This window comes from Cervus canadensis, chromosome 5, assembly GCF_019320065.1.
Source record: "Cervus canadensis isolate Bull #8, Minnesota chromosome 5, ASM1932006v1, whole genome shotgun sequence".
Classification (NCBI taxonomy): Eukaryota; Metazoa; Chordata; class Mammalia; order Artiodactyla; family Cervidae; genus Cervus; species Cervus canadensis.
The window spans coordinates 94,177,637-94,199,132 of record NC_057390.1 but is presented as its reverse complement, the minus strand read 5'-3'; the positions used below and the strand labels follow the sequence as shown (position 1 = coordinate 94,199,132).

The following is a 21,496-nucleotide window of genomic DNA, read 5'->3' as shown; positions in this document are numbered from 1 at the left end:
GACTGTACCTTGACGGCATCCTCGCTGCCTGCGCAGGCCCCGCGATCAATGAGGGAGTTGCCCATGTCGATAACCCCGCGGATCCGGTCCGCATTGGCGTGCAGTTCTGCTTCGAAGGCCTGGTGCTTCTGATGCTTGCTCTGAAAACACCAAACACACCCCCCCCCCACCACCTTTCAAAACCAGGTCCTGCGAGGCAGTGTCTTCAGGGATAAGGGGTTCTCAGAAGGGAGTGGTAGCGAACTTAGAGAACTAGGGGCAGGCGTCAACACTTTTCTAGAAGGCAGTCACAGAATCTGTGAGAAATGCTTCTGGAGTCAGTCTGGTGGCAGTTCAGAGATGGTCTGAGCCCAGAGAAAGGAAAGGTACCAGCTCAGGAGCAGGTGAACTGAGTCAACTCCTGAATCGGAGTGAAATTCTACAAGCAGACACTTCTAACACTTCTGCAGGAAGTGGCAATGGCCAATTGTAGTTCTGAATCTACCTGTCCACAATTAGTATGCATGGCTTCCTCCTTAGAGGACAGAAGCCCTAAGGAATAACACATCTGGCCTCTCATCACCTAGGGTGGCAGTCCCCATGACACCAGGCATACGAGGGTGAGCCTGCCCCACCATCCACAGAGAAGCCTGCAGCTGCCACAGAACTGGGCTTTCCCAGCTTCTCCTTCAGCAGTGGTCGTCATTCAAAACTACCGGATTTGTCAAAATCCAGGCTTGACTGTGGGTAAGAACTTCATTTTGCTAGAAGAGACAGCTGGGAGAATGATGGGCATCTGAGGGCAGGGGCCTGACGGGGAACTTAAAACCCTGCGGAGATACAAGCTGTGGGGGCACCACAGGAGACAAGCGAGAGGACGCAGCTGTGGGACAGCTCTGGGTGAGAAATGCAGGGTGTTGGGTGAGGATGTTATCGGGGGCAAAAAAACTAAAAGGGAAAAGCAGTACAACTGGGGAAGGATTCTGCATCAAATGTTTCATTTCAGGGGCAGCAACTGTCATAAGATGGAGGCATGTGGCTGGTGAAACACAGTGCCAACATAAAGTGTCCTGGCCACATACTCTTGAGGCTTGAGCCCAACTACAGAACAAAAAGGGTCTCAGATGCCCACACACCCTGACAACAGCCCAGGTCCTCTCTTTTCCTGATTGCTCTCTGGCTCAATTCCCATCCATTTAAGCCACTTCTAAGCTACAATTTGACTATGAAGTCTTCCACTGCCCCTTCGGTAATGTCCGCTTTGATCTTAACCTCTCATCCCAGCCTTCTCGTAGACTTGGAAGTGTTCTCACCTGCTACTCTGTGGACCTCTCACTGTCCCTCTCCAGTGACCAGTACTTCTGAACAAAAGGTCACGTGGGCAACGAAACTCTCCCAGTTGGCCCTGCCCCCATCCACCAAGAGCCCTGAGTCCACAGTAAGAAGAGCCCAAACTCACACAGAAAAAAGTAATTTCGTTTAAAAACAGTGCATCTTTGGAAAGAAAGCAGTTCACTACTGCCCCCCAAATCAAACACTGTACAGAACCTGCCTATGTTATGAGCCAGGAGTAGGGAGGGAGGAGAAAGGGAAGGGCTCAGGCTAATTACAACAGAGAAAGTCACATCCCGCAGGGACACTTGGATGGAGTGTGATGGATGATTAGAAACGAAAAGCACGGATGAGGAAGACACCAGCAGACTGTGACCATGATTATGAGAATCTATACACAAGAGCACAGACACTGGAGCTCATTTAACTAAAACTTTTTAAGAAAACATGAAACTTACCAGCAGCTTGGAAAGCTACAAAAACAGATTAAAATAACAAGAGTTCAGTACACTGATGTGAATATGTAATATCACCTATTCAACAGAAACTGTCATACTTCCCCTGGGAAGGTCAGCATTTGGGAACAGCGGTTGTAAGGGGGTCTTTTCTACAGGCTCTAACGCAGGCACAGCCTCAGCAGCGTCAAGTGACGGAAGCAGCTTCTTAACTGGTTCTCATCATTTAGGGGAGGTCTTCCCACCGGTTCACTTACTAAAACACTTTTTCTTGGCATCACTGTGGGTACGAGGAGGTACCTAGAGATAACTCTCCCTTCTAAAGATGTCTTTTTTTAAGCAAGAGCTACTCAGGAGCACAGGCTATCTCAGAGACACATAGCTCATGGGTTCAGCTCACCTGGATGTTGGTGGGGTCCTTGTATGACTCATCACTTGCGGTCTGTAATTTTTCACTGATCCAAGCTTCAATCTCGTCCACATCCCGACTGAACTGCTGGAGGGTCTGCGATTCTCCCAGCTTTGACCTCTTCTCAATCATCTGAGCTTTTAGACGGCGCCACCTGAGAAGGTGGAACCGAGAGCAAAGGTGAGCACCCCACGGAGATAGTCAGGCCAGGGCTCTCGTACAAGTGCGCCAGGACCCGTCAGCTGCACCGACCACCCACCTGTCCAGAACCTCATTGCGCCGGCTGGAGATGTCGCCTTTGGCGTAGTGGCCGCCAGCGATGAGCTGATCAGCAAAGGACTGCAGGGCGGCAATCTTCTCCTCCTGTCGGCAAAGAGAATCGTGAGGTCAGGGCAGGCAAGATGACTACAGGTCCGAGAAGAGAACGGTTATTTTGGGTGGCTAGCTGGTGACGGGATCAGAATACACCGACACTTTAGAAGCAGGAGTGTAAAAAGCCAGAGGAAAGCTTGATTTCAATCATTATTAGAGTAGAGTTTAACTTAAGAAGGTGCCAGGTCACGCTGGAGTGGGGCCGAGGTTTGAACACCAGCAGACATCACAAATGAAACTAGGCTTCATCACATATGAAACGTAGTCCACTGGAGAAGGGAAACTGGGCTTCACAGAGACTTAATTCCCAGGTGGTCTTGTGGTTAAGACTCTATGCTTCCAATGCAAAGGGCACAGGTTCAACCCCTGGTAGGGGAACTAAGATCCTACATGACTCAAGGAGTGGCCAAAAAAATCTAGGCTTCACAGAAAAAGATCGTCAGAGTTTCAACAAAATGGTTTATAAGCCAAAGACTTTTGAAACTTTCTGGTTCATGTTCATATATGCACTTACCTATCCATAAATTTGTTTTTCGTCCCTTTCACTATAAAAAATTTTCCCCTGTGGCATCTGTTATCAAAATCTTTAAAATGCCAGAATTTATATATAAAGTTTAAAAAGACTATTTACGTATGCCCCTTTTCCTAAACCTCACAGGTGTGTACTGGACCCAGTGCGGACGACACTGCTTCCTGTGTGGTCGACACCAGGTACTTTATTCACGTGTCTCTTCTGGCTGTGCTGGGTCTTTGCTGCTGCATGTGGGTTGTCTCTAGTTGTGTGTGGGCTTCTCACTGCAGTCACTTCTCTTGTTGCGAGCACAAGACTCTAGGCGCTCGGGCTTCAGCAACTGTGGCACATAGGCCATAAGCTCAGTAATTCCAACTCGTGGGCTTAGCTGCTCCATAGCATGAAGAATCTTCCAGACCAGGGAGTGAACCCGCATCCTCTGCATTCACAGGCAGATTCCTATCCATTGTGCCACCAGGGATTCCCACTACCAAGTATTCTAATCCAAGGAAATTGCCAAAGCTCTCCAGCTGAGTTAAGCAAACAGAAACTATCTTTTATTCTAATCACTGACAGCGGGAAAGGAGAATATGCCAACAGAGGGAGAAGACATCAATCTGGGAAAACCCAGATTTAGGATCTAAGGTACAAAGGCCTTGTTGCTCTTGTTAGTTGCTCAGTCATATCTGACTCTTTACAATCCCATGGACTGTAGCCCACCAGACCCCTCTGTCAGTGGGATTTTCCAGACAAGAATACTGCAGTGGGTTGCCATTTCCTCCTCTGAAGGATCTTCCCGACCCAGGGGTCAAACCAGTCTCCTGCACAGCAGGTGGATTCTTTACCGCCGAGCCACTGGGGAAGCCCCTACCTGAACATTAATTGCTTTGTCAAAGTCCTCATGTTTTTTGATCAGAGCCTCCACGCTGTCTAGCGAGTCCCCTTTGTCTTCTGTGTTCAGGAAGGCCTCCCGGGCAGCCATCCAGTTCTCGGCCTGCTCGCAGTCCCGATGGAACAGCTAAAGAAGGGGAGAGGGAGGTGAGGAGTCAAGGAGCCTCTGGCACAAACACCCGGCCTGAGACCCTGTGGCAAACAGGAAGCTACCATTCAGCGTAGGTACCTGCAATTCAAGGCACTGATCCAGCATCATCCTGCGCTGGACCCAGGCCTTCTCCAGGTCTGCGCGCTCCTGGTCTAGAACATCGAGCTTTTCTTTGATCTCGGGGCTGGCGTAGTGCCCATGAGCCAACAGCTGCTGCCCAAACTGCTCAAATGCCTGGAAAGTGCCAGCTCTGGCATCAATTTCTGTGCGGTGTTCCTGCCAAGAGGAGGGGAGGGATTAAGGTAACTGGCAGGATGAGCAGCCCACTCTCATGTCAACCACTGAAGTCCTCCTGGCCTGGCAGGGTCACCACGTATTCGTTGCTCAGCAGGCCAACCTACCTGGTGTCGCTCCAGCAGGGCCTCAGCTCCGGTGACATCCTTGGCTAGCTCGTCTGAGGACACCAGACCTCGGATGCCATTGATCCAAGACATGAGGTCCCTGGAAACCAGAGCCACAGAGGAATGGCTGTTACATTCCCTGGCAAGCGGGCCTTCTGCCCAGGAAAAGAGAGGACTCCCTAAGTCTTGCCTCAGAAAGTTATTTGGGATTAATCTATTGAATGGGACTAGAGCTCTGAGTAAAGTACTTCGAAGCCTCTTGTCTTACTGAATTAATAACAAAAAAATCAAGAATTCCTCAGAGAAATAACAAACAGGTATATAAGATCTTTCACTCTACAAAGTAACAGGAGCTAACATAGACAGTAGCTTTGGTAGTCTCCTACAGCTTCAAATACAAATGCCTTTCTTTAGGATGAAACCTTTTTTCTTTCCTGGCCACATTGTGCAGCTTCCAGGATCTCAGTTCCCTGACCAGGAACTGAACCTGGGCCCTCACCAGTGAAAGCCCAGGTCCTAACCACTGGACCACCAAGGAATTCCCAGGATCAAACCTGAGACGTGTTCAGCCTACGCGTGCGTTTCATCGAGTTAGAAAGGCCTCTGGCCCGAGCTTGCTTCTTACCGGAAGTCGCTGAGGAAGCGCTGCAGGTCGTGGGAGTCCCCCAGCTTGGCCTTGCGCTGGTCGGCACGCTTGCCAAGGCTGCTCCATGCCTGGTTCAGCTCGGTGCACTTCTCCTGCAGGTCCTCTGCGGACTCGGGGTGGGACTGGATCAGACGCTCGGCTGTCTCCCCGAGCGAGTTCACCTGGGGAAGAAAGAGGTGAGAGATGGGGAAGGGGGGAGCGTGGCGCCTCCAGCAGAATCGAGGGAAGCTGGCTCTGCGTCTGTCTGCCGCCTCTCACCTTGTCGCCAAGGGCCGCAAGGTCTCTCTCGAAGCCCTCGTGCTTGCGCTGCAGGGCCTGGACACTGGCCAGGTCATGGCCATAGTTGTCTGTGTTTAGAGCTTGGTTCTTCTCTTCGATCCACTCTTTGGTTTCATCAGCATCTCTGTAGGTAAGACGCACGTTCACATTCATGAATGCAGAGTTTGGCTGCCTTGACCCCGGTGTGTTTCACTGGCACGTGTTAGCGGCCCACCAACTGCGCTCTAAATGGCATGGAGCACATGTCCACCCGCTCAGCAGTCCTGACTGAGCATCCATCAAGTGCCAGAGCACCGGCACTGACAAGATCCCGTCGAGGCGAACCTGATAGTCACCGGCTCCTTCTCCTGCCAGCCCGGGCTGCCCCTCACCTGTGGAGCCTGCCCCCCACCCCCCACTGCTGCAGGACCACTCCTGCCCATGGAGCCACCCCTCACCTGTGGAACCTCTGCACTTCATGGGCGCTGCCCAGGAGTTGGCTCCGCTCCTCAGCCAGCTGCTGCAGGGACCGCCAGCGCTCATTGAGCTCCTGCCGGAGGACATGAGGCGTCAGCCCACACCTGACTCCAGGAAAAGGGCAGAACCAGAGGCCTGGTGGCTTCATAAGAAAAGAAAGCCTGGGGCACCGAGGACTTCCTGGTTCCAACCTTCCCAGTTCAATCAGTGAGCACACAAGAGAGCCAGAGTCCAGAAAATCAGATCTGGCCCCAGTTCGCCAGACCCCACGGTGCAAACACTCCGCCAGCACCCGGCTTAGAATGGCCGTGGAAGCAGCAGGAGAGAGGAGGCTGATCTGTCCTCATCTCAGCGCCTAGCCTGGTGCCTGCCTCACAGCATCAGCTTTAGAACAACTGCCAAGCGGACAGAGCCCCATGTCTGCCGCCCCAGACTGATCTTGGTGGCACCACCAGTGGTGGGGGGAGGGAAGCGGCCTGAGCACAGCGTGGCTGCAGGACCCTGTCCTCAGAAGACAAACCGGCCTGGGGCCCAAAAAGGAGTCAGGAAAGGCCTTCACTGTGTTCTGGATAACACGCTCCCCGCAGTTCCCAGCCCTCCTGGAGGCACTGGCAGGACTGGGTGAGTGGATCACAGCTCCTGATGCACAGAGAGTAACAATGACCAGGACACCCTTGGAGCCAGGAGAGTGACAACTGCTACAGCTCACACAACTCGTGAGGACAAGAGCCTTGCTGAAGACGGGAGCAGGACATGGGGAAGGAGACCAGGGAAGACCAGGGAAGCTGCTCTGGTGTCTTACCTTGATGGAATTAAAGGTGGCCACGGTGTGAACCATCAGGCGAGCAGACTATGTGGGGAGGGAAGCAGAAGAGCAAACTAATCACGTGTCTGCTGATTACAAGAGAAATCTGAGATGCAAGTGCCATTAATTAGGGCCCAATTGTCCACCAAATGATTGTAAAAGAATACTGTCAAATTTCTGAACAAAGCAGCAAGAAAGTACCAACAAGGAAAAAGTCAGGCCAAAACCCAAGTGCACAATCACATCCAACTCCATGATTAATTTTACAGAAGAGTGAAAGAACAGTGGAAATCACAATTAAAACAGCTGACCGGACAGAAAAGAGAGGCTCAAAGACTATTGACTGGTGTCTTTTTCTTATTCCTACTACAGGAAAAGAGTCCAGAAAACACACTCAATGTAAGAAATGCTGGCAGCTGAGACTATTTAAACACTCAAGTGCACCAATAATTTCATTTCTATTTATGGTTACTGGATCATTGCTCCTTATAACAGTGGCCCCTTGAACTAAGGGAAACAACCACCTTACTGGATGAGAAAGAAAAGACACTGATGAATTAGCTTCCTCTCATCAATGTCACTTTTAAAAATCGTGCCCTTGGGCTCTCAGAGCCTACCTGGTTTAAGCAGAAAGAAACCCTACTTGGCAGGCATGTGAGGCCTGTAATCCTCAAGTACATAACAAAAAGGAGCCGAGTGTGTATGCAGGGAAGTCGGGCTCCTCAAATGTTCCAGGGACACACCCAGATGATGTTTTCAACCAGTGTGGGTGTGTACAGGGGTCAGAAAGCAGACACCCATTGTTTCTCATTCTTTTCAGAATCAGGAAGTACTGGTGTTTACCAACTCATCTGACATGTATTTCTGAAAAAATATGTTACCAGAAAAATTCTGGCAAACTCTGCCAGATGTCACATAGCTAAGGATGCTGCCCATTCATGACACCAATGATTAAATTTTGTTATGTAAGGAAATTAAGACAGAGAAAAAAGGAAAAAGCGGAATAAAACGAAACATGCATCTTTCCAAGCAATTTGCAGTCTATTTAATAAGCAGAATGGTCAGAGCCTGGAGAGATAAGAAGGCCAAAGAAACAAATCCCTTTCAACCTAGATCCCCACGACAAGCCAGGTGATAGGGCTGGCAAGTACCAAACTAGGGACTGGTGTGAGAGGCTGTTTTTAGGTTTTCATGCTTTCTTTATATTTTAGGAAGGTATGACTTCATGAAGAAACCTGCTTTTTCCAGCTTATCTATAACTTAAGGGACATACTCCTGAAGAGTTAAGTCAGGAGGAAAGACACTCCAATTGGCATTGAGCAGCTAGTTCCATAATCATGGCTATTAGCACTACACATGAGAAAGCTCCCTGGTCCTGCTGGTCAGAGTTATGTCCACCTTGGCTAAGCACCATCCCAGTCTCTGTGGAACAATGTCTACTGCAGCTTGTAAACATCTCTCCTCAGGACATGGACTTTCCATCAAGCCTTTCTTAGGCACCCGGAAAGAGCAGTCAGGTGGATGTTGAGAAGAAAGTCTCCTCCCCTTTTAATCTTCATGTCATTTCCTTTTGGGCTGCAGTCCTACTGGTGGGACCATGCCTCACTATGCAGTGTGACCTCTGCAAAGTGCAGTCATCCTCATATCCTTGGTACTTAAGGAGGAAGGGTCCCAGGACCCCCCCCCGCCGCCGAGGTACTAAAATCCATGGATGCTCAAGTCCCTCAGAGCTGGCACCCTGTATGCTCAGGTTCTGAATCCTTGGATTCAACCAACCATGGATCGAATGACAGCATTTTCAATTGCTGGTTGGTTGAATCCAAACATGGATGGCCAACTGTACACTCTGGCAGAGACGGTGTGTGACAAGCTCGACCCCTACCTGAACTTGTGCTGAGCATCTGCAGGAAGACATGCTGCTTCTGTGTTATTAAGCATCACATTTCAAGACATGACCGATTCAAAGAATGTTAACACCAGGGTCAGAAAGACACCAGGCCACACAAGGTCAGAAATGACCACAGGCTCAGTCAGAGAAGCCTAACTACTAAGAAACAGGCACACTAGAAAAGGACACAAAGCGTTTCTGGAACTGGAAAACCTTTAGTATTAACATATTTGCAAAGAAACTTACCTTCCATGGGGAGGCTGTCTTAGAATCAGATTCATCCTATTCAAAGAAAAAGGGACGAGTTTAGGGAGCCAAGAAACTGAGCACAAAACAAAGCTGCATCAGCTTTTCCTCTGAACGATGGGAGGTTCAGAGGAATCAGAACAGTGTTCCCCACTGCGAGTCAGAACATATCACTGGCTGGCAGCAAACTGCGGGACTGGCCGAGTGAAATGAAGCAATCAAACGGGAGTGAAAAAGCCTTTTTTAAAAATGCAGTAGGAGAAATGGAGAGAATGAGGAAATTTAATAAAATCTCCAGCTTCTCTTTTTATCATTCTCAGAGGATTCTTTGCAAAGGGATAAATAAACCTAAGTAACTGCTGGGGGAAAAGTTCTAAGAAACCGGACAGAGAAAAAGTTTTTGGTTTTTGGAGAATGGCAAACAGAAATCAACTTATTTCTTTTGCACAGGCTTTTACACATAAAACGCATCTCTTGAGGTTCAAGAACAGAAATCTTTACGGGACTCTTGACTGTATACTCTTCCCAAAAGTTAATCCTCAAGTTCAAGTTATAGATGGGGCAACTGACACTTACCCTGGGCATCGCGCCATACACCTCCTACAAGCAGAAAATAAAACAATCACGTTATTAGAGGAAACATCAGTAACACCTACCACTGTCAAGTCAAACTGGAGGCGTGGGAGAGATTACAGAGAGACAGGCAAGGTGACTGGCCAGAGGAACTATTAAAGTCTACAGGGTGACCAAGTGTTTCTACACAGAACCTTTCATTTATTTAAGGAACTACATTAATTTATTACCAGTTAAGGCCTAAAGAAAGATTCAACAACTGCCATGATATTTAAGGGACCTAAGAAGGAGACCTGTTTTTCCCTCCCATCGAAGGTAAACAAGATAGTGCAGGTCACATGGAGAACCTGCACGCTGGCCACACTGTGCACTATGGGGCATGCGAGCTGGGCTACAACACAGGCTGCGGGGGAGCCAAGCTGCTCCTAAGCAGGCTCCACGCAGGAGCCAGACGCCCACCTGCTGCTGCACGGCCTGCACCTCCTCCGCCATCAGACCTTCCGACTCCAGGTCTTCAGCCACCTTGTTAATGTCCTTCAGCCGTGACTCATTGGCCTTGAGATCCTTCAAAGAACAAAGACAACGTCTAGAACTCACAACAGCAATCCAAAGGAGGACCACAGATACTCATGAACTATGGCCTGAATCCATAAATTTCTCTCCAACAGGTATCCCATAAGGAATTTTTCTACTCCTTTACAGTGACCTAAATCAGAAAATCCTGCTTGCTGCTATTGAGGAAGTTAAGAAAACCACATGGCATTGGAAACAGCCTGTCTCTTACTTACTAAAGTAACTGTAGCTAATGAAAAACTATTCTGATTGGAGAATTTTTTTAAAACCTTCCTTTGTGGGGGAGAGGACGCATGTTAAAAATGTGATGAAATTTTAAAGTTTGCCACTACAGGAGCGAGGCACTCCCCCATCCAACTGAATTGGTCATAAGAATATATACATGCTTCTTGGCCACAGTATGCAGGCATCTGGGATGTTGCTGATCAGGGATCAAACCCGTACCCCCTGCACTGGAAGCACAGTCTTAACCACTGGCTGGCCAGGGAAGTCCCACAAGAGTATTTTTAAACTGGAGGAATGGATACACAAGATGTGGTATATATATACACACCACGGAGCATTAGCCAATAAACACTAAAAGATCACTGATCCATCTATAATGACAGGACTTTCAAAACCCTCTGTGAAGCCCTTAGTCACGAAGTAACGTAACACTTGATTCCATTTATATGAAATGTCCAGGACACATACATGCAAAGACAAAAAGCAGCTTGGTGTTTGCCAGGTGCTGGTGTGGAGGCGGGGAGGGGGATAAAGAGAGGCTGCTTCATGGGTCTGTAGTCTCCCTTCAAAATGATAATGTTTTGGAAACAGAAGTGACGGTAATAGAACACTGTAAATGAACCAAATGTTTTGAACTATACCCTTTAAAATAGTTAACTGTATGTTATGTGAAAGTCGCTCAGTCATGTCCGCCTCTTTGCGATACCATGGACTGTAGCCCGCCAGGCTCCTCTACCCATGGGATTCTCCAAGAAAGAACACTGGAGTGGGTAGTCACTCCCTTCTCCAGGGGATCTTCCCGACCCAGGGACTGAACCTGGGTCTCCTGTGCTGCAGGCACATTCTTTACCAACTGAGCCACTAGAGAAGCCCAATGTTATGTGAATTTAACCCTAATTAGAAAAACTACTTTTACACATTTTTGTATGATAGATTAGGAAAGTTCTGAAAACAACACGTAGAGAAAACTGCACGTATTGATGTCTTCTCAGAACTAAAGTGGTGCAAGAAAAGTTATGATTAAACTTGTTTTAAAATGGCTACAGAGACAGAGGAATATAATCTCTGTAATTTTCATTCCAGAAATCCACAGTCAAATGTCAAGAGATCCAAATCTTTGAACAATTTTCCGCTCAGTTGCAAGACTTCCCATACCTTCTGGAAGTCGTCAAACTTCTTCTGCAGCACTTCAACCTGCTCCAAGTCCGCACCGACCTCCTCACTTGTCAGGGCCGCTTCTTTCTCATTGATCCACTGCTGTAGCTCATTCGCTTCACGGAACAACATGAACTTCTTACAGCTCTTCTCCAACATGCCTTTACGCTTCTCTCCCAGTTCCAGCAGAGAATGGTACCTGAAGTAATTCAAGAGGGTGACAAGAGGGAGGGAGAGGAGGCGGGTTAGCTTCCTATGGAGGCAGACCACCAGTGTCTCCGAGAGGTGGTCCAAGGCTGTGTGCTGATAAGGATGATGCCGTGGTGGCAGAGTATCAGACAGCAGGTGAAGACGCAGGCCCCGAGGACCCATGGACAGCCTCCGGGACAAGCACGCACTGCACTGTTCACAATGGGGTGGCGGGGGCAGCCTCCGGGCCGCGTGTACCCTGACAACACCACAACCACAAATGACCAAAACCAAGCGTTCAGCACAACACAGGCTCCATGCGACTACAGCTGCCAGATGAGAGATGGATTTGCTGGGCGCGGTGTATACAGAGGGCCTGTTCTCCTGTCGTATGATTCTGCCAGCAGCCCCCAGGTGGTGGGGGAAGGTACACTGAGCTTTATCACAGCCTCATTCAGGATGTTAGTATCTCTGGAACAGTAGGGAATTCCTACTGTTTCTATGTTAATATACTTATTTCTCAGGAAGTTTTGGCCACTTTGGAAGGAGAAATCACGTAAAGCACATTTTGCTAGCTGATTTCTTATGAAAAATCCAACAACACTCGAACCCTTGGGAACCAAAATACAAAAGGCTGAACTCCTGGTATCCTTGTAGATGTGAAAATAGCAAACTTAATACAACCGAGTTGAAAGTTAAAAAAAGGTCTAGAATAGAATCTAAGTTTCCCAAAGCGAAATAAAACAGGAACGCGTTACCAAGAATCAGAGACTTTTAAGAGGCGTTTGGTTTCCTGCCGACAGAGGAACACTAGGGTACCGGCCGCCCAGTCTGCTGACAGTGGCTAGTCCAGCACGAAAGCCAATAGGAGGCAAACCGACCAGGCTCTGAACGCACAGCTGCACAGAAGCACCAACGAGAGAAGCGGCCACAGCTGACATGGCGTCACCCGAACCCCTTCCCTCGTGAGCCAAAGCTGCTGCCGGAGACGGGCCCTCCCGCCACCTCGCCTTCCTCAACCAGTGAGCGCCTTCAAGAGAAGCGGGACAGGGAGGATGGACAGGGGCGGCGGGTGGTGCTCGGCAGGGCTTCCGGCCTACTCACAGTTCTTCCACCTGTTTCATACGCAGAGACACGCTGCCGGCCTCCTTAGTTACCCGCGTCCTGCACAGGGGGGCACAGCAAAAGCACGCACGGATTAGTGGGTTAATCCACGGGGTGGAGGCAGCAGCTCCGACGGGGGCCGGGACGGTGGACACTTCAAGGGGGAAGTGACGGAGTCATTCGAGAGCTCTTGGAAGCAGGCTAGGCCGGGAGTGAAGTCACAGTAAGGAAAGACCAGGAAAATCAAACCCAATGACACGAGAGCGTCAGTTCCCGTTTGCTTTCCTGTCTGCCATGCTTTAGGCAGTAAACGTTCCTGGGCCAGAGACACTGGTCACTTCAAAGAGCCAGGCCAGGGGTACAGCAACCGCCCCGAGGAAGAGGTTTTCCTGAGGGCTGACATGCAACTGGAGTCAGGTATCTAGTCCACTTTTTTGCTCTCATATTTATGATCCAGGCCAAAACTTCTCATTCTTAGCAGTAACAGAAAGCATTGGTAAGTGTAGAAAAACTGACCTCTGTAGGGAGAAACAGGGTCAAAAAAGTTCTACCATTCCAACCTCTCATCAGAGTGTACCTCCTGACTATCTTCCAGGTGTCCAGAGCTTTAGATCTCATTAGTGGTGTAAGATGTCCCCTAAAAGAAGGACACCGGTCTTTAAGGGAGCTTAGCCACAGGAAAGAGGGCAGAGCTGTTTCCTAAAAAATACACTCCACTCAGAGCACAAAGCCACGATAGAGAAACACACTCCATGCGGCCTTTGGCAGAGAACAGAGCTCAAGGGATACAGAACAGCTAAAAACCCCTTTTCAGAAAGCACCTCCTGAACTGGAGAACAAAGATCCAGATGGTGATAATTAGCAAATGTTGTTTAGGAAAAGCAACTGGCAAATGCAGGGAAAACAACAAACCAAAGGAAAAAAAAAACAGATGGGTCAGGGATCGTAGGTTCCAGGGATCAGAGCTGTGTGGGTAAGCTATGCTGTGGGGGCGGGAGGAAGAGTACACCTTTGAGCGCAGACGGCCGCCGGGACAGCGCTCACCCTGGAGCCTTAGCTCAGGGTGGCCTCCACCTTGGCCCCGCACGACGCAGCCCTCCGCCGGCCCGCCGCCACCGCCCACGAGGCCCTTACTGGTTGTCGATCTGCTCCTGCCGCAGTGCGATGCTGCCCTGCTCCTCTAGGAGGTTCTCCCTGGAGGCCGACTGCGCAGGGTCCAGCTTCTTCACGTAGGCAGCCGGCACAAAGCCCTGCCGGTCGTTCACTTCCACTTTCCACCAGTCCTACACAGAAAGAGACTCTTCACTGCAAGTTCCTCCCCTGACAGAGGGAGAACCCAAGGAGGCCTGTGCACACATGAAAAAGAGCTCCAGTCACGGCATGAGGGCCCCGTGACGGTGCCAAAGTCACCTGGTGTGAAGATGGGAATTTTGGTCCCCTTGTGACCTGCTGTGTATGGGGATGGTCATGAGCGAGGCAGCCATGACTTCACTGGAGCAGGAAGGCCACCTTCTCTTCGTATAGATGCTCCAGAATTGTGCTAACATGGCAGCCTCGAGCCACACTCCATGAAATTAAATAAAATCTCAGCTGCTCAGGCACCTCTGAAGCCCTTCGTGATCACCTGTGACTAGTGGCTTCTGTGGGGCCAACAAAGACACACAGTCTGCCATCACCACAGCTTCAACTGGACGAGGCTGCTCTTGAGTAAACCAGAGTCAGACCAGGCAGTTAGTTTAGGTTTAAGGTCAGCAGAATGACACTGGCCAGGGTTTCCTCAAAGACCCACAAACAGGTGAGTCAAGGGGGTGGGAAAAAAAGGTGCCTAACACTTCTCCAGCCTACACCAAGACAGGGGGCAGGATCTTGGGGGTCTTGGGGGGCTCGTCAGATGACACGTGGAGGCTCATGGCCTCATTCCAAGGCCACGGTCAATCAGAATGCATTAAGGAAGAAAGACTGATGAACCAGGCAGCACTGAACTTGGAGAAGACGAGAAGGAGGAACCTACAAGGTAATGCTGGCACCTGTCTTCAACCCTCTTCTGTGGCCCTACAGTCTAGAACAGGTACCAGCGACAGAGAAGCAGACTTTGGCTCAAAAGAGAAAAAAATTCCACTTGGAAGTGGTCCATAATGAAAAAGCTCTCCTTGAGAGTGACAGTCACTACCCTAGCTCTCAGGTATTTATGGAAACAGACTGGTCATTTCAATCACAGGCAAAACAGTAAACCCACATGACTTGGGAGACTGACATGGAAACTATAGTAACTTCAAGTTTTAAACCAGCCTCATCCTGGAAAGACACACTCCCAAGACACCCAACACATGGAAACCAACCCCCAGTCATCCTCTGTGCTTGCCTTATTGGTGCTGTTGAGTAAGGTGAGAATGTCTCCTTTCTTCATGGTGACCTCTCGGGGACTCTTCTCCTGATAGTCATAGAGCGCCAAGACCAGCTCCTTCCCAGTCTCGTCATCCATGGGGGCCACTTGTTGCTAAAAATCCAAAGGAAGGGCAAACACAGTTATGGGATGTCTCTGGAGTGCTGTCTCAGCCACTGTAGATCCCAACCTCAGCAGGAGACCCACATTCACCAAACAAACACTAGACACAGTTCTTCTCTGAAGCTACCAAGAAGATCTGATTCAGGAAGCCCAGCTGTCTGGGACCTTTAAGGTCACAGGGAAGTCACCTATGGGGGCTTCCCTGGTGGGTCAGTGGTTAAGAATCTGCCTGCCAATGCAGGAAACACAGGTTTGAGCTTTGGTCCAGGAAGATCCCACATGCCTTGGAAAAACTAAGCCTGTGCGCTCAACTGTTGAGCCTGGGCACCCCAACTACTGAGCCTACACGCCCTAAAGCCTGTGCACTACAAGGAAGAGTAGTCCCCGCTTTCTGCAACTAGAGAAAGCCCACGAAGCAATGAAGACCCAACAGCTAAAAATACAAAAATAAAAGAACATCACCTATGACCATGCCACCTGCTGTCAGCATCTGGGTCTTTTGGCCTCCCTGCTCCCTGGCCCCCACCCAACCCCTGGCATCTCACAGTCTTTGACAAGAAAAGCCTCACTTACCCGGCACGACTGGGCCTGCTCTCGCAGGGCCTGGATGCTGCTGCCATAGGCGCTGAGATCCGACATCAAAGCCTCGTGCTTCTTTAGCAGAGCCTGAAATCCAAGTCACACACAGCGACCCTGAGCAAGGAGCCAGAGCTGCCCCCCTGCCTCCCCAACACGCTGTCTGCCTCTGAAATCTGTTTAGCTAGCCAGTGACTTGATCACTCTCTCTCCCTTTATTTGATAAACACTTAATGTAGAGAAAATATCATGTTTTCTATGATCTTTTCATCCATACTTAATTATGCAATCCTTGAAACAGACAAAGGGTCAAAAAGAACATCATCACACGTACAGAGATCCACCACCCATCCTTAGAATTGAACACTCCTGGTTAAGTGGCAGCTGGGCACACGCCACCCTCCTCCAGGAAGCCCCTTCCCACCACCCTCCATACTTCCTACTTCTCCAAATCCTATCAGGTCGGGTCAATATTCAGCTCCTGACGGTTTATGTGAAGACAGGCAAGAAAAGGCAGGCACACAGCTATACCTAGACCTTTATGAATAAAATTTAAGAGTTCCATTCAGAAAAGATGACTAACAAAAAATTGTGCTTATGTATACATGTGTATGCAGAAAAAACGAAATAAGAACGGAGACATGGTCACAGCTAACAGTGAAAGGCCAAGGCTGCCTTCTCTGTTTTGTAAGCATAGTAGAATTACCACAGAGAAAAGTGGAAAGAGATGCTGAAACACCTTCAAAGCCATGAGACTGCACCTTGCACATGTGGTCGTTCTCCTAACCGTACCCAGTCCAAGCCTGGTATCCCCAGTATGCATCACCTCGGCCGAGTCCTCATCTTTGCCATAGTCGGTGCTGCCCACGATGGGTTCCTTCTCCCGCATCCAGGACTCGGCCTCGTTGGCGTCGGCAAAATACTGCTGGGCCTGCAGCGAGTCCTCCAGGTCCTGCCGCCGCTGGGAGGCCTTGGACTTCAGCGACTCCCACTTCTGGTTCAGCTCATGGAGCTTGGCCTTCACGTCCTCGGCGGCAAAATGGCCTGTAGGGTGGCAAGGGAAGGAGGACAATGAGAAACATGGGGACAAACAAGGTCCTCTGAGCGCGCACAGCCCCTGTGACACTATGTCCAGGGAGCCAGGTCCCTTCATGGTCCCAGTTTTACTTAAGGCCCAAGTTCCAACCCTTTAACAGATCTCCTCAGACCACGATGTCTGTCTAGACTCTAAGCAGACAGCCCTAGTTGGCATTAGTGATATCATCATAAACAAACAATAAAACCAACAGCCCCCTCTGATCCTCTGTCATGGAGACTCATGAGTGGCAGGCACTGTCTCAGGCTCCTCAAAACTTAACCTCATTTAGTCTTCTCAACTGTGGGAGAAGTTGAGAAGTTGGTGGGGGGGGGAGAGGGGTGGAATTCAGGCTCAGAAAGGTGACAGACTAGTCAGGGTCACAGTCAGGAGGCAGGGGGATGGTCTTCAACCCCTAGCTCAGCCTGACTCGGGTCCATGCACTCAGCGAGCGCCACGAGGAATGAGAACGAAGCTACCTCCCAACAACACTCACCCTCCTCCACCATGGCGTTCCCCTTCTGTGTGACTGCTTTGATGCGGGGCTCATGGCCAGCAATTTCTGCTTGTAGGGCTTGGTGTTTCTTTAGCAGGTTCTGGACTCCAATTAAATCTTTGCCTGAAAGAGGAACCACTCCCAAGTCATCGAGAGAAAAGTCAACCCCCGTCACTCTTGGCTTTCCCCACAGTTTCACTTAAAAACCCAGTTCAACTGAAACTTGACTTTGCTCATTCGGACATGGGTCCCCCTCCTGCTGTAAGGGTAGGCCCGTTCCTAACTGGACTTCCATCTGACGGAAGCAGGCTGACCTCTGTTGGTGGAGGCGGCAATAGGTTCTTTCTCCCGAATCCACGTCTCTTCATCCTCAACGTCACGGAAGAGCTGCTGCAACCGTAGGGAATCAGCCAACTTCTGCTTTCGGGCAACCATGGGCTCCTTGAGTGCCTCGTAGCGGGCTACCAGGGCCTCCTGCTTCTTCTTGATGTTTTCAGCGTCAAAGTGGCCTGCGTCCTGGAACTGACGGGCCTGGATTGTGATGCCATCGATGCGATCCTGGAGACAGGAAGGACAGGGTCTTGAAAGCCTGGCCTGGGGCTGCCCAAGGATGGTTCTGGACATTTCTTGGCTGATGTTATTACCTCAGGTGTGGTTTGATCACACACTGAGAAAATAACACAGAGTTGTCTCCCCACACCCTGGAGTATGCTTCCAGCCGTCCTTTCCCCATTTTGGGCTCCCAGGAAGCTCCAAGGGCAAGCAGGCCAACCTGAACAGAAGCAAGTAGTGCAACCACGATTCTCTAAGGCACCGACACACTTCATCCCCCCCGAACTGACTGGCCTTGGCTGACCGGCCCCTCTCTCCCCGGCGTGCATGGCCCCACATCCGCATCCAGGGCCCGTACCTGGTGCGCTGCCACGTCAGCCTCCAGCAGGGCATGCTTCTTCTGGAGGTTCTGGACGTTGGTGAGGTCTTTGCCGTAGTCGTCCGAGGCCAGATGACCTTCCACTTCGTACAGCCACAGCTCGATGTCCTCAACGTTGCGGTTAAACTGCTGCTGCTGGTTAGCCTCACGGAGCTTTATGCCTGTTCAAGGGGGCAAAGTCGAGTCTGTGAGAGAGTATCACCTTTCTGCCAGCGCTGTTTGTAAACAGCGGCACCTCTCGGAAGGACCACGATGGGGCAGGGCTTCAGTGACGGCTTCAATGTCTATCACAAGGTGAAGGAAAACTGCAAGCTCGGCTCTGCCTTCCAGATGCAGAGCTGGAATGAGCCCCATGGGTTAAGTGCTAATGAATGGTTAGGTGCCCTAGGCTCACAGCTGACCTCTTCCACTGAAGAGGCCCCAGTCAACCAAGCCCACTGGCCAAATCAGCCTCTTCTCTCTCAGGCTGCCCCACCGGCCAGTACAGAGAGTCACATCCGCCAACCCTGCACATCATTAGGTACCCACGCAGCTGACTCCCTCAGGAAGTGAGCCCCAGTGCCCAGTCACCTGGTGCAGCTTGCCTAGGAGGCCCAAGGACCTAAACCAGGGAACCAGGGACAAGCATTTAATTCTCCAAACCTCCCACCACAACCCCGTGCACGCCTCCCCTCACCTTTCAGCTCTGTGGCCTCCAGCAGCTTCTTCCACAGACTGATGACCTCATTCATCCGAGCCGCCACCTCATCCTTGGCATAGTGGTCAACGTCGATCAGCTTCTGCCCGGCTTTCTCCAGGGCATCAATGCGGCTCTGGTTTGCCGAGAGCTCGGCCTCAAAGGCCTGGTGCTTCTGCACTTTTCCTTGTAGGTTGGATGGGTCCTGCCAAGAAAGAGGTTCTCTCTCAAACCTGAGGACAGCAAGTTACGCTGCACCACACTCACACATATCTTCACAGGGGACGTATGAAACCGCCAGCTTACACCCAGTAGTGTGTTTTTGAAATTTCCAATCTCTTTCTTTAGCTACGTTTATTTGTGAGCACAGTGTCTGGCTTACTGAGCAAGGGCTACATCGCACTGCCAACAGGATCTTACTTTATAAGCTTCATCTGTGGCGGTTTTCATCTTCTCGTTGACCCAACTCTTGAGCTCATCAGAGTCACGGAAAAACTGCTGCAGGTGGAAAGAATCTGCGAGCTGGGCACGGCGGTACATGGCTCTCTCATGCAGGGCGTTGCGGCGGCTCAGTAGCTGGAAGGCAAGGCCCCCTGTGAGTCTCTACTCTCACCCCTAGCTGACCTGCCTTGAGAGGGACACCCACGGGTGGAAAGGAGGCTAGTGAGGAAGTTGTGCACTCACCGCGTCTCGCCGGGTGGCCACATCTTCCATCGCGTAGTGGTTGTTCTGAATCAGCTTGGTGGCAAACTCATCTAAGGCCTAGGAGGAAGAAGAAGGTCCGTCACTGGTGAGGGCTCATCACAGCTCGGCCCCCGGAGGGGAGGGGAGTGCAGAACACAGCACAAAACGCTCTAGACCATGTCAAGGACTTCACTCTGAGGTTTGCTATGACAACCTTCATCCCTTAACTTCTGAGTTTTTACTTGATGTCCTCCAACAGATGGCTCAAGTGTAATGCTAGCTTCACTCAGGACTGCAGACATTGGCTGCAGTTAACATCAGGGCAGGATTTGACGGGGTTGGACACAGGTTAACAGCCTTTCAATTCCTAGTTCTTTTTTTTCGGCCAAACCACATAGCATGCAGGACCTTAGTTCCCTGACCAGGAATCGAATCCATACCACCTGCAGTGGAAGCTGAGCATCGTAACCACTGTAAGTCCTCAATTCCTACTTCCAAGATCAGTGCTCAGTGGGGAAAAACCTCTTCCCTTAGTCCTTAACTACTTTAACAGGGAGGAAGTCTCAACCTGGAGGGTTACAACAAGAGAACAGTATCTTTCTAGAAGCTGTGCTGTGTCTCCAGCAAGGTGGTTGATCACCCCCGTGAGAGTGTAAGCACCCGGAGACTTCTCTGACTCTGCTTGGAAGCCTCTCAGAACCAAAGAGACCTCCGCTGACGCTAAGGATCACATGACGGCACGGACGCCAGGAAGGGGTCTTACTGTGATCTTCTCCTCCTGGGCGCTGAGGGACTTCTCAAAGTCCTCGTGCTTCTTGAGAAGCGCTTCCACACTATCCAAGGAATCGCCCAGGTCTTCATTCAACAGGAACGCCTTACAGAAGGAAACACAGTGTTGACATAATGTTCGATGCTCTTCCCTTCTCAGGGCTGGAAAGCAAAGGCTGCTGAGGCCAAAATACAGAAAGGAGAGGAAGAGAGACTATGGCCATGAAACTCTCGGGTCTCCCCTGGAAGCCAGAGGTCCTTCTAGATTTGCTTAAAACCAATCCAGCAAGAGCATGAAACCCTCGTTCTACCCTCTATTGAAACTTTGCTTCAACAGTTTTTGTCGCCTCTAGTCGATTTAGATCACACAAAATGCAAAGTTCTAAGGAGAAGAAAATCTAACAAAAAACTTTACACCATCACAGTCCTCTGAAAAACCGGGTCCTTTCCTAAGGGCCCTTCAGTCTCAGCAACAGGAATGGTGCTGGCAGGGCCCATGGAAGCCGGCAACCCCTCCCTCCACGTGACGCAGAACCGAACCTGCACAGAACGGGCCAGCTGAGCAGCATGGCCGGCCCCCACCCCACTCACCTCCTGCTTGCTCATCCAGTTGTCCACCTGCTCCGTGTCGCGGTAGAAGAGCTGCAGGTCCATGCACTGCTCGTACTGCTGCCGTCGCAGCTCCCAGAGCTCCAGCAGCGCGGCCCGCTCCTCGGAGAGGATGGTCAGCTGGCGGGGTGGGGACAGGGGAGGGGAGGGGACGTCAGATACAGAGGCTCCCGGAATTTCTTAATCCTCTGCTAACTTTCAGGCCTTGGTTCTGACTTGCACAAGAAGGATAGCATTCACTTGCACGTGTCAGCCAAGTCACCAAAAAAAAAAAAAATCACAGATCCTGAGGGTTTGCATGGTCATGTTAAACCTAAGAGTTGGCCCTGTTAGAATGAACCTAGAATTATTAATAATTTGTTGCCATATTATCACATACAATGTTAGGCAGACATGACAAGTAAACTTCAGGTGGAAGAAAAAGGGCATCTATGTAAAAGTGAGGCAGCACAGGAGCAGCAGGGACTCTTAGGTAAGAGATGTCAACTGAGTGGGTTCTCCTCAGAATACACTGACTAGATCCATCAATGCCCAA

At 50.3% G+C, this 21,496-nt stretch overlaps 1 protein-coding gene across 16 annotated transcripts in view; it reads right to left on the bottom strand.

The window, feature by feature from the left end:
- The window catches only part of SPTAN1 (spectrin alpha, non-erythrocytic 1), a 59,487-nt gene that overhangs the window by 16,468 nt on the left and 21,523 nt on the right, over positions 1-21,496 (bottom strand). For 6 of the 16 annotated variants that reach the window (XM_043469735.1, XM_043469742.1, XM_043469744.1 and 3 more), the window contains exons 11-38: positions 20,944-21,081; positions 20,348-20,458; positions 19,585-19,662; positions 19,321-19,476; positions 18,901-19,105; positions 18,204-18,385; positions 17,608-17,851; positions 17,294-17,416; positions 16,549-16,766; positions 15,720-15,812; positions 15,003-15,137; positions 13,775-13,923; positions 12,641-12,700; positions 11,348-11,546; positions 9,854-9,958; positions 9,398-9,421; positions 8,822-8,857; positions 6,685-6,732; positions 5,864-5,955; positions 5,406-5,550; positions 5,127-5,308; positions 4,502-4,601; positions 4,179-4,376; positions 3,930-4,076; positions 2,435-2,538; positions 2,167-2,329; positions 1,770-1,784; positions 9-140 (exon numbers count right to left, since the gene is read on the bottom strand). In XM_043469735.1, the coding sequence (XP_043325670.1) occupies positions 9-140; positions 1,770-1,784; positions 2,167-2,329; positions 2,435-2,538; positions 3,930-4,076; positions 4,179-4,376; positions 4,502-4,601; positions 5,127-5,308; positions 5,406-5,550; positions 5,864-5,955; positions 6,685-6,732; positions 8,822-8,857; positions 9,398-9,421; positions 9,854-9,958; positions 11,348-11,546; positions 12,641-12,700; positions 13,775-13,923; positions 15,003-15,137; positions 15,720-15,812; positions 16,549-16,766; positions 17,294-17,416; positions 17,608-17,851; positions 18,204-18,385; positions 18,901-19,105; positions 19,321-19,476; positions 19,585-19,662; positions 20,348-20,458; positions 20,944-21,081 (3,582 nt within the window). The remainder of the gene's footprint in view (positions 1-8; positions 141-1,769; positions 1,785-2,166; positions 2,330-2,434; positions 2,539-3,929; positions 4,077-4,178; positions 4,377-4,501; positions 4,602-5,126; positions 5,309-5,405; positions 5,551-5,863; positions 5,956-6,684; positions 6,733-8,821; positions 8,858-9,397; positions 9,422-9,853; positions 9,959-11,347; positions 11,547-12,640; positions 12,701-13,774; positions 13,924-15,002; positions 15,138-15,719; positions 15,813-16,548; positions 16,767-17,293; positions 17,417-17,607; positions 17,852-18,203; positions 18,386-18,900; positions 19,106-19,320; positions 19,477-19,584; positions 19,663-20,347; positions 20,459-20,943; positions 21,082-21,496) is intronic. The other 10 variants (XM_043469741.1, XM_043469748.1, XM_043469737.1 and 7 more) reach the window with 4 other exon arrangements.